This window comes from Verruconis gallopava (genome assembly GCF_000836295.1).
Source record: "Verruconis gallopava strain CBS 43764 unplaced genomic scaffold supercont1.1, whole genome shotgun sequence".
Lineage (NCBI taxonomy): Eukaryota > Fungi > Ascomycota > Dothideomycetes > Venturiales > Sympoventuriaceae > Verruconis > Verruconis gallopava.
In genome coordinates, this window is record NW_015622137.1 from 1,188,456 (window position 1) to 1,198,669 (window position 10,214).

Consider the following 10,214-nt stretch of genomic DNA (forward strand, 5'->3'; position numbering starts at 1 on the left):
GCTGGAAGTGTCTCCGAACCGCCATGACAATTAACAAGGTTGAGAAGGAGTGCCAAAGATGCAAGTGGGAGCGAAGATGCGTTGACTGTGCTTGTCGATATGTACTTGGATTCTTTCTTGCGATCATCAATATCCTGGCACTAGTATACAGTAGCGGGCTCTTGTACTCAAAAAGGCAAAAATGATGTGATGAGCAGCAAATCGTGGCAGCAAGCCCCACGGAGTTTTTCATCCACGATGGCTCCACCCATGATCAGATTTGCGCCATCCGCTGCGCAGAATATCAAAGTGCAGATCAGGCAGAAGCGCAGTACACGGCCACAAAAAGAACAACCACCACAAAGCAGAGAAGTCTATGCAATGCGATGCACCCCTCCCCCCCTCTTGCGTTAAGAAAAGAAATTGAAGGTCAAGAAAAGAGGACTTCCAGCATTTTTCCCGCTCGCGCTCTATGACTCGCGCAAAAGGTCGCGTCAGAAAGGAATGGACAGACAAACCAATAGGAGAAATTCGTCCACGATTCGTAGCCAGCAGCTATGGCGTACTCAGGAGGCGGAAAAATAATTACTCCCAAGACAGAAACTGTAAATGCGTATGTGACAAAATAAAGCAAAGAAGGTAAAATGATGACAAGCTTTCCAGCGTGACGGCCGTGACCTAAGGCGAAGCCAACGTCACTGTCGACAGGAGTTCGACAGCCCTGTGTCCGCTCAATAGTTCTGAGCGGAAATCATGGGAGTGATGGAGGTGCCGTTCATGGTAGCACCGTTCATGTTGGTCGTACCCGTGCTCATGGAGCTGGGCGGGTAGTTTTCCGGAATCGTGGACGGAATGTTCAAGTTGAGATATCCATGGTCGGATTCAGGAGAATCGTGTTCCAGGTCGATGAGTTGGCTCTCGTCGGCTTCGAGGTCCTCCTCGCTGAAGTTGTCGACAACTGGCTCGCCATTTTGCTGCTGCTCATGTGTGCGCTTATGTCTGGCGGTAGGTTAGCGGCAAGGTCAGGTAGGGGGAGAACAAAACAGGCGAGTTGAACTTACTGAGCAAGGTTGTCTGATCGGGAGAACGCCTTGTTGCACAAGTTGCATACATAGGGACGTTCTTGGGTGTGCGTGCGAACGTGTCTAAAATTAAGCGCCGAAAGTCAGCCAAGAGGTTCCACAGTGCGTTCCGGCATCCCGTGCGGCGGGAACACGCAATGTAAATCTATTCATAGTGGCGCTTACCTCTTGAGATGCTCTAACCGCTTGAAAAGACGGCCACACGTCGGAATAGGACAGGAATGCGATTTTGTTGGGTACGGCCCAAGCTCCATCATAGTGGCGCTGCGTGCGCGACGAAAGACGCCCGGAGCACTGCGCATGAGAGGGTTCTGTGCCATACCGCCGTCAAAGTTACTGTTGTCGAAGGAGGGGAATTCCTCAGCCCCTAGAGAGGTATGTTGCTGAACGGGGCTATCTTCGACTGTCGCGAGCGGCGTTCCATGTCGGGACATGTCAGGAAACTGCTCGGTTTTCTGATGAGCGTAGCCACCGTTAGCGCTCTGAGGAGACGGCTGTTGCTGCTGAGTGGCATCCTGCGTCTCCTCGACTTCCTGAACAGTCTGTGGGACCACCGAAGCGGACATCGATCGACGCAAATCGCTTGGCCGTTGCAGAGCGGGAGCACCGCCGGCAGAAGTGACCGCAGCGGCTAAGCCTTGCGAGATTGAAGACCGTCGCCGACGCTGCTTATAGGTCGGAGAGCCTTCGATGACCGAGTACACACTCGCAGGTGGGAAAGCTCGAGAGACACCTGTAAACTGGGGGTTGACCACGTTCGACGGCGGCATCTGCATCAGTGGATTGAAGTTGTTGGACATGCCGAGGTCTGGGATGGCCGAGTAGAGGCCGGTCTCATCGTTGGCGATGTACGTCGGCTCCGCTGAAAGGCCCATAGAATGTTGAGGTGGCGTCATTGGCTCAAACGACATGCGCGGGTTGCTGATGGTGCCATACTCGTCGTACTGCGACATCAGCGACGGTGCTGGCGAGTACTCCATGAATGCAGGCATCGAGTTGGCGCGCTGATGCAGCTGCGTCAACGGAATGCCGTTGCGGTCGAATTGCACGGAGCCGAAATCCCGCTCTCGAGTCTTTGCGATCATTGTGTTAGCTACCGTAGGCATCGAGGTAGGCATTTGCTGCATGTAAGGCGCTTGAGTAAGCTGTTCCTCGATGACGGGAGCTGACATCTGCTGAGGCATCACCGGAGGCGCCGGCATGGAGTCTGCGCGCATCTGCGGTGACGTCGATGACGCGAAACTTTGCATGTTGTTGGTGAAAGACGAGGAGTTGGTCTGTTGCGCCTTTGTGAGCTGCTCGAACAGCGACTGCGACGAGTCGAACTCAAAGGACAGCGCTGGCTCGCTCACGGCCACCGTGGTGGGCTCCTGGCCCATCTTCTCGCGCTTGAGATCGCGCTCGAGGGCGTCCAGGAAAAGACGATCATGAGGTACGCTGTACCAGTAGAACACCTTTTGCTTCTTTTGGGTGCGGATGCAGTTGTTCTTGTACAGGAAGTCCAGAAAAGGGCTCTTGGGTTCCTCGAGCGACGCGTCGGTGCCCGACTTCAAATTTCGTAGGTCAGAGAAGATGCCCTCCTCAAACTTCTTCGAGTTCTTCACGGGCCGTCCAAAGGCCTGGAAGCGGAATGACAAGCACCGCACAATGTCGGTGCCGGAAATGTGGAACAGGTTGTTCCTGCGACAGGTCAGCTTTCTGGTCGACGACGGCTGCTGCTGATGCTGCTTGTAAACAGAGTCTTGCTCACCATAGCACGCACGACACGTATTCGCCTGTCGGCAGGAGGAACCGTCTGATGTACTGGTCTGGACTCCAGTCTACGGGCGCAGAGATGAGGAAGTATTTGACTGCGGAGCACGGGGTGGTTAGCCTTCCTTTTCTATGGCGCGAGGCAAGAAGCGCGGTCGACAGCAGCGGCGCGCAGGCGAGCGGGTTTCCGGCTGGGCTACTCACGATTGTCGACTTGTTGCAGCGCAACAATTGCCTCTGGAGGAAGCGACTGCTGGGCATCCTCTGCGAGCAGAAAAGTTTCAGGAGCGACAGAACGAGCCTGGGGAGGTGCCATTGTTGCATGGGCGTTTGAATACATGCTGTGTGCTGCGGCAGCACTTTGGTCGAAATGACCGAAGGACCAGCGTCAGAGGCGACGAGGTCCGGGAGAATAAAAGGACTTCAGACGTGATACACAGGTACCAGCCGTGCACGAGCGTTCTGAGAGCGAGAGGAATGGGGGTTGCGACAAAAGTGCGATGCGCGACGGGCCAGAAAAAAAGGGGCGGTTTTGAGAGCGACAGAACGACGACGGACTCTCAGAGCGTGAGAACAATCGACGCGAGGCTCCGGCGAAAGGAAAAACCTCGACAGAGAGCTAATGCAATCGGGACCTGCCCACGACGAACGTTTCCGTGATCCAGTCTCGGTGTGCGTAGAACGATGAGGTTGAAGAGGAGGCTGTAACAAGTTTGAGAAGCTGCGAGCGGGCGGGAGGGTCTCTTTACGTTTCGAATTTCCCGCGTCCGCTTCTTTGGCCCTAGTGCAGGTCTTTGGGTGCTTGTTTCAGACTGTGGCCCGCTCTGGTTCTAAAATAGGCGAGGGATGACCGGCTGCTGAATGGCCAGGATGAGTCGGCAGCAGTCCTTGCTCGCGGTGGATCCCTGCACGGGCGTCTGGGCGTGCTGCCTGCCGCTGGCTGGCGTGCCGGGCGGAGCAGCAGCAGCACCAGCACCAGCACCAGCACCAGCACCAGCAGCACCAGCAGCACCAGCAGCACCAGCACCGGCACCAGCAGCGGCCTGGCAGCGGCACCAGCAGGAGCACGGCGTCGGCGGCGTTCGTGGCCGCGGTGCTGGTCGAATTGGTCGCTGCGGTCGCGGCAGTTCCAGCACCAGCACCCGCACCAGCACGCTGCAGTGCACGACGCGGTCGTGGCCGGAGCAGCGCCGGGGACGAACTGGGAGAACAATGAAGAACAAGAATCGGTCCGGCTGACGGGACGGCGCTGCTGTTCGTCGTGCTGTCGGTGGGCTGACTGGCTGGCTGGCTGGATGACGGGCCTCGTCCAGGAGTTCACAGCCTGGCTCAACGTCGCTGTTTACCCGTTCCGCGCCCGCCTGGCAATGTGCTTGCTCTTCAACTTCGCTCTCTCGTTCTTTTGCTTTTTTATCTCCCCTTCTCTTCCGCTGCTTTCTGCTCGTGTGGGTTCTTCCCCTCCCCCCAGTCAGCACCAGCTGGCCGGCTATCTACCCAGTCGTCAGAAAGCCGACTGCCGTAGGGAGGAGGCTGGACACCGTCAGGACTCCCTTGAGGTTCCCCCTCCCCCAACCGACCACTAGGACGGATGTGTGCGAGTGGCAGCCAGGAACAGACAGGCAGGAGTCGGTACGCTCGGACTTTGTCTCCGCGTGCTTGCGATGTTCCTGCGTAGGCTGGCCCGACGGATCGTAGATACAGCCAGAAAGAGCAAAAAGAAAAGAAGAGCGACGTAACGACTGCTGGCTTGGAGGGTATGTGCAGTGCCGCACGCCGTGCAAAAATCACCAGCATGAACCCCCTGGGCGCGACAGTGGTTTTTTTTTTTTCTTCTTTTCTTTTTTGTTCCGTTCCCGTTCCTTTCTTCTGGCGCTGGTGAGCACAGCAGCTGTGATTCGTCCGGGAGGGTGTGCGTGTGTGGGTTCGTGTAGCGGGCGTGGTCGTGGTAAGGAACAAGGCACGGCCGCAGCGAAACACAAATGGTTGGCTGTCACGGTGGGATAAGAGACAGCTGTCGGCAACCAACAGCGGCGCTGGGAAGGCGATCTCAAAGACAATTCGACTGAGCGCTGTGAAGTTCGTGTGCTTTTGGGCGGCTCCGCAAAAAGCCAGCGTCACGCCCGCTGCTCGGACGAACGAAAGGCCACGAACACGCGGTGCGGCAAACAAACAGGGGCGGCAGCAAACAACGACGACGACGACGACAACAATAGCAGCAGCTGCTGCAGCTCTGTGATCTCTGCATCGTCTTCTTCTCCTTTCGTTTTCTCTCTGTGGCCTTGGCTTCGACCCGCGTCGCCTTTGTGTTTCTGCGCGGCTCAACTGCGCCGGCCGGGTTTTTCGCTCGATCATAGGACGACGCCGCTATTCCTCCTATCTTCAGCATTATTGCCTCCCATTATACACCCACCGCACCCGTGCTTGTTGCTGTGCACGCGCATGGATGTTTTCCTTTCGTGATCGTGACCAGTCCGGCCGCTTTCTCGTCCACGCAGAGACAAGGAACACTGTCTTGGGCCAATTGCGCACCCGCGGATCGATGTTAGCCACACGTAAAGTCATGTATTCAGCAATCTCTGCAAGAATCAGTGCGCCGACAGACCCGCAGATGGTCTGACGGCTGCGAGAGCGAGCGAGCTGGCTGTTGCTCCCCACGAACTCCTCCGTCGCGTCGGCGTGGCTTGAACCGACGCTGCATCCGGCCATCAGATGCGGCGACCGAGCCCTATACCGTTGGCTGTTCTTGCACCGTCTTAATCTCCTCGTCTGCAGTAGCTTGCATCTCGAGCAAGAGTCATGATCTGCGCGAAAGCGGAAAAAAGTGCCCAGCCACGCGCGGGGACTCGGTCGTGTGAACTGACGAGGGCCAGCGGTGCTCTGACAAAGTGATCACACCGAACCAGCCCTGCTGGCAAGCTAGGAGGACCATGTCGACGACACGCGAAGGGAAAAAATAAACAGTAGCCAGGCCGCATGTCGGACGCACGCCCAACCGGTTCGACGCCTTCCCCAGTCGGTCGTCAATCTGGTCGCCCGGGCGCCAACAGTGTGCATTCGTACATCGGCGCTGCTCGTGTCTCGACACAGCAGCGGACCTTCGCAATGCCGCCCGACTCCTCATGCCCTTCTCAGCAGTCTTCTAGAGCCACACAGTTGCATTCTAGCCGCTATGCCGGCGGTGGCTGGACGACCCGTCCGGCACAGGACGTCCCCTCTTGTTTCATCGACACATCACAGAATGTGAAACAAGCGACTGGCCAATCATGCCGCACGGCGCGGGGAAGCCCCAGTTGTGAAAGCCTCTGGCCAGGAATGTGCGCGAACGAAAAGACATGTGCCTGATCACGGCAACGTGTTGATGGCTTGATGGCGACACATCGCCTTGTGCTCTGTTTAGTTAGACTGGCCGGTGCTATGCGCCAGCGATTCAGCGAATTGCGTCTTGGAGACGCCGTGCTGCTCAGCACTTGGACCGTGGCTGCTCGTGCAGGCGCTTGATCAAAAGGACGTCAAGCAAGCCAATCCACGCACACACACAGACACACACATATACACACGCGGCTCGTGGACGGCCAAAAGCTGAATGCCGGGATCAGGTGGACTAAGACGAGAGATCTAATCGCCGTCCAAGAGATAGAGTTTGCAAAATCGGGTCTTCAGGGCCAGACAAAGGTCCCCGTCATACCCGTCTTCGATCACTGTCACTACAAGTGCACGTCGGCACCGGAAGCCTAGCTCCCAAGTCTCGAACCGCTGCCAGGAATTCATCCGAGCAGCCATTCAGTTACCCAACAGAGGGGGGGAAAAAATCGTCACCCACCTCGCAGTTTCAGAATCTCTGACCGACATGGGTCTCACGAGGTGAATCTTGCCAAGCGGGCCGTTGGCCGTTCGTGCAAATCTTCTGTGGAGAAAGATAGTCACCGTCGTTCGCCGAAACTGGGCGTCCTCCAACATTTTTCGTTTAGCGACAGGATCTGGAGCAGCGTCAGCCATGGACAAAGGTTAAAAAAAAAAAAGAATCTTCCATCGTTCGTATCTCGTTTCACAGTGCGAAATGTGATGCCTTTCCTGGCGACCTTGCTGTCAGGCTTTTCCAAATTGACGACACCTGTCATCCTGCACTTCCTCTGTGCGTCCGGTAGCTCTACTTGAACGTAAATAGCCACCACACCGTGTCCAAAGTAGGAAATGCAGTGTTCCTGAATTTCTCCACAACCGTACGTGCTGCTGTCGCTACTGCAAGCTGTGCAGATTTCGTATGCTGTTCCTGGAGGACGAATATGCAAAGCCAGGGACCGAAGACCAATCCGGCCGAGTGTTGATTTGACAAATCTTGTCTCGATTGACGTCGCAAATCGTCTACTCAGCCAAAGTATCAGGACCTAGACCATCTGAGCTGCAAGTCAATGAGTCGTCCGCAGCCTTTTTTTGGTCATGATCGGTGCGGAAGATTTGTCGGTTCATCATGGGTCGCACAGAGCCGAACGCTCCAGCGTTGAAGAGCGCCATGGCAACGAGAGTGGGTAGAGGGGTGCCCTTGTGCCGAATGGCTAAGCTTTCGAGATGAAGTTGGACGCGATGACTCGCATCGCGCACTGGCTAAACCGCAGAAGCAGCACGTCCAACTTCCTCTGAATCTGACAAATTAAAGAGACTGTGGAGCGCTTCAACGGTCTACCTGCTTCGTTGATGTGACCCATTTGAATCATGCTTTTTTGCTCGTCCGCGAGCCGCGAGCTCTTCGATTTGCATTCAAGGATCTCGCGTGCACGATGTCTTCTTCGCACGCCGGTCCGCCAGAAAACTCATTGAGTTCTCCAATCGACACACATGCACATTCCCATCGTCCGAACCATAGGCCGGGGATCATTTTGTTTGTTTCCTGTCTCGCCATAGAGTGCGCTGATAGCGAACCTCGTGCTATGTCACGCAAACACACTACAACCTTGCAACTAGTTCTAGAGAGGGTAAGACAAGAACCCGATAGGCATTTGCCTTCAAGAGAGGCAAGTTTGCGAGGTTGAAGAAAAAGAAACTTTAAGTAAATCGGCAATCTGCGAACCAACGCGATTTGGCAGCCTGAGCTACGAATCAGATAGTAAAATGCAACAGAATTGATTTTTCTCTACTCTTTCTTTCTGTTTGTTCAAAATAGGGGGAAAAAATATTTACGTACGTTAGACGTCCATGAACCAACCGATGCTGTTGCCGCCGGATGAACGCAGTGCTTGTCCAGCTCTCTTGTGACAAAATAAGCTGTCCTTTCACGGCTCGCGGGAAGCCCGTAGCGATAAGGCATGTCATGTTTCGCAGAACAGGTGGCGACTGCACTTCCCCGGCGACTTGTATTCAGTTTCGTTGGCCCAAGTCGCAGAGAGCATTGAATTCGTCTACAAGTCTTTCAATTCTAGGCCGAACACTTCCCGGAAGCAATAAGTCGCGGGGCAAAGCTGATTCGGATCTTCTGCAGCCACAGCTATTTGTCCGTCATCCGATAAAGCGTTCGTCATGATCCTAGTGCTTGGAGAATGGTCTAGTCTGGTTTCATGTCGACGACGGTGCCATCGATTGAGAGTCCAAGCTCCGAGGACAAGTTGAAGCATAAACCTCCCTACGCTAAGCCACCAAGTCACTCCACCGAGCTAGATCTGTCCCCGAGCCTGGATCTTCAACCATGGTTTCCGCTGGGGAAATTCTTCTACGGAAGAAGCAAACCATTACAAGGGGATGAAGCGCACGAGTGGCAACGCCGCAAGTTTATTATGCACAGGCCAGCATGTTGCGCTTCGTGACGATGCCTGGTCCATCACGAACGATCGGCTTTGTGATGACATAGCAAAAGCTGGAAGGATCTCTCAGCCGCCCAACATCTTTGCAACCTCCTTCGCCTGAAGTTCCATGCGCCAGCGAAGGAACTCTTCGGACAGGATGCCTCCTGTTCCTTTTGACTCGATTTTCATTACTTCGATCGTCCGTCCTCCTTTTGCACCACGGCGGATGCTCCATACACCGTCTCCTCTGATCGTTTCCTTGAGAACTGAAGCGTCGATTAGTATCGCACTGATTGAGGAGAATATTGGCATGATGGACTTACAGTGTAAAACGTGCTCCAGAAATTTGATTGCTAGGTTGCCATCCCATGTTTGCCGACGTCTCTTGACCATACCAGGTATGTCCCGTACCTTGAATTCGGCGGTGGATTGAAGAATGCCGTTCCTTGAGCGAAAACCTACGATGAGCTTCGGCACGCCTAGTAAGAATGACTGGGCCCACATCCGACACAGCTTTCTTTCAAATTTGACCTCGTCGAGTTCAGATTCCGGCGTTTGGGCGGTTTTGAGCTCCAAATAATTGATCGGTTCTGAGGGATCCTCAGGTTTTTGATCCCATACTGTACCCAGATGGTCAGAACTATACACTTGTACATACTAATTTAACTGCATGGACGTGTACGGACCTGCGTCGACTTCACCACCCATAATCATGCTGATTGGTCCAATACCAGTTCTCACAATGGAACAGTACTGGGCCTTGTTGCTGACAACGTGACTCTCTCGTCCTTCTATATAGTCCCGGGATGTAGCATCCCATGTATCGGGAATGAGACAGAGCGATTCAAATTTGTAACCCCAGTAGGCATACATATCGTTCGGAATACCTTCTGGGCCCGGCCTGCTGTTGTTTCGCGAGTTGTGCCGCATCTTCGCTTCATGATCCTCTTCGATGAATATAGTTCCCTGGAAAACGGTCGCGCGCATTTCGAACCCATCGAAGCGTTCGAATGGCGCGGTCATGAGCTTGGTCATCATTCCTCTCCAGGTGATGATGTCTGCCTTGAAAGGCGTCTCTGTCTGCTTTTCATAATGCATAAGCGCCCTGAGCAGACCATCGAGATGTTCGTCTTTAGAGTCATCATGTTTTATGAACTGCTCGTAACCTTCCGATAAGTCCGCCCCTAATCTCGGGGTGTAGAAATATCGGAGAGATGAAGCATCCTGACGGAACTCGTGGTTCTCATCATAAGAAAAATGTGCTATCTCCTAGAAAAAAGGTCAGCATGTTCTAAGCGATAACAAGGACATCCGAAGATGAGAGAGTGATGATGCGCAATGTCGTCTAACGCAATCGCTTGGTGGGCATTGCGAAGAGTCATCTCCATTACCTTTGGTGCCTTAATAGCTGTGCTCGATTTTGTTGCAAAACGCTCAACTGGAAACACCTCGAAGGTGTATTTTTCTGCCATACAGGTGTAGCTTTCAATCTCATACTAGATTTCAATGCTAAGATGAGCGCGTAGTTGGAAACACAGCGAGTATGCTCGATGGCGCTAGGACTGAGGTGAAGATGTTTTAGTCCGCGCTCTCAAGCAACCGTACACGCTAATCCCAATTTGGTTTA

General features: G+C 54.2%; 2 protein-coding genes across 3 annotated transcripts; both read right to left on the minus strand.

Moving 5' to 3' along the window:
• Positions 1 to 53: 53 nt before the first annotated feature.
• On the minus strand, positions 54 to 3,705 carry PV09_00444 (uncharacterized protein). The gene is made up of 5 exons (XM_016353182.1): positions 3,018 to 3,705; positions 2,812 to 2,911; positions 1,227 to 2,741; positions 1,041 to 1,124; positions 54 to 978 (listed from the first exon to the last, which is right to left on the minus strand). Exons 1-5 carry the CDS (start codon positions 3,151 to 3,153, stop codon positions 711 to 713), a joined length of 2,103 nt encoding a protein of 700 aa, XP_016219439.1. The 5' UTR covers positions 3,154 to 3,705; the 3' UTR covers positions 54 to 710.
• Positions 3,706 to 7,939: 4,234 nt separating this feature from the next.
• On the minus strand, positions 7,940 to 10,137 carry PV09_00445. 2 transcript variants are annotated; one of them, XM_016353183.1, is made up of 4 exons: positions 9,979 to 10,137; positions 9,274 to 9,856; positions 8,911 to 9,207; positions 7,940 to 8,853 (listed from the first exon to the last, which is right to left on the minus strand). In XM_016353183.1, the coding sequence occupies exons 1-4, from the start codon at positions 10,057 to 10,059 to the stop codon at positions 8,672 to 8,674; spliced, it is 1,143 nt and encodes a 380-aa protein (XP_016219440.1). In that variant the 5' UTR covers positions 10,060 to 10,137; the 3' UTR covers positions 7,940 to 8,671. The 2 variants fall into 2 exon arrangements, with proteins under 2 accessions (XP_016219440.1, XP_016219441.1); XM_016353184.1 differs by having other exon boundaries at positions 9,274 to 10,137.
• Positions 10,138 to 10,214: the final 77 nt, after the last annotated feature.

Coding starts and splice junctions, on each gene's coding strand:
- PV09_00445 (XM_016353183.1), bottom strand. CDS start 10,059: ATGGCAGAAAAATACACCTTCGAGGTGTTTCCAGTTGAGCGTTTTGCA. Junction 9,857..9,978: donor CAGCTATTAAGGCACCAAAG/GTAATGGAGATG, acceptor CCTTTTTTCTAG/GAGATAGCACATTTTTCTTA. Junction 9,208..9,273: donor GGGTGGTGAAGTCGACGCAG/GTCCGTACACGT, acceptor ATCTGGGTACAG/TATGGGATCAAAAACCTGAG.
- PV09_00444 (XM_016353182.1), bottom strand. CDS start 3,153: ATGTATTCAAACGCCCATGCAACAATGGCACCTCCCCAGGCTCGTTCT. Junction 2,742..2,811: donor TACGTGTCGTGCGTGCTATG/GTGAGCAAGACT, acceptor GACCTGTCGCAG/GAACAACCTGTTCCACATTT. Junction 1,125..1,226: donor CGGTTAGAGCATCTCAAGAG/GTAAGCGCCACT, acceptor GCTTAATTTTAG/ACACGTTCGCACGCACACCC.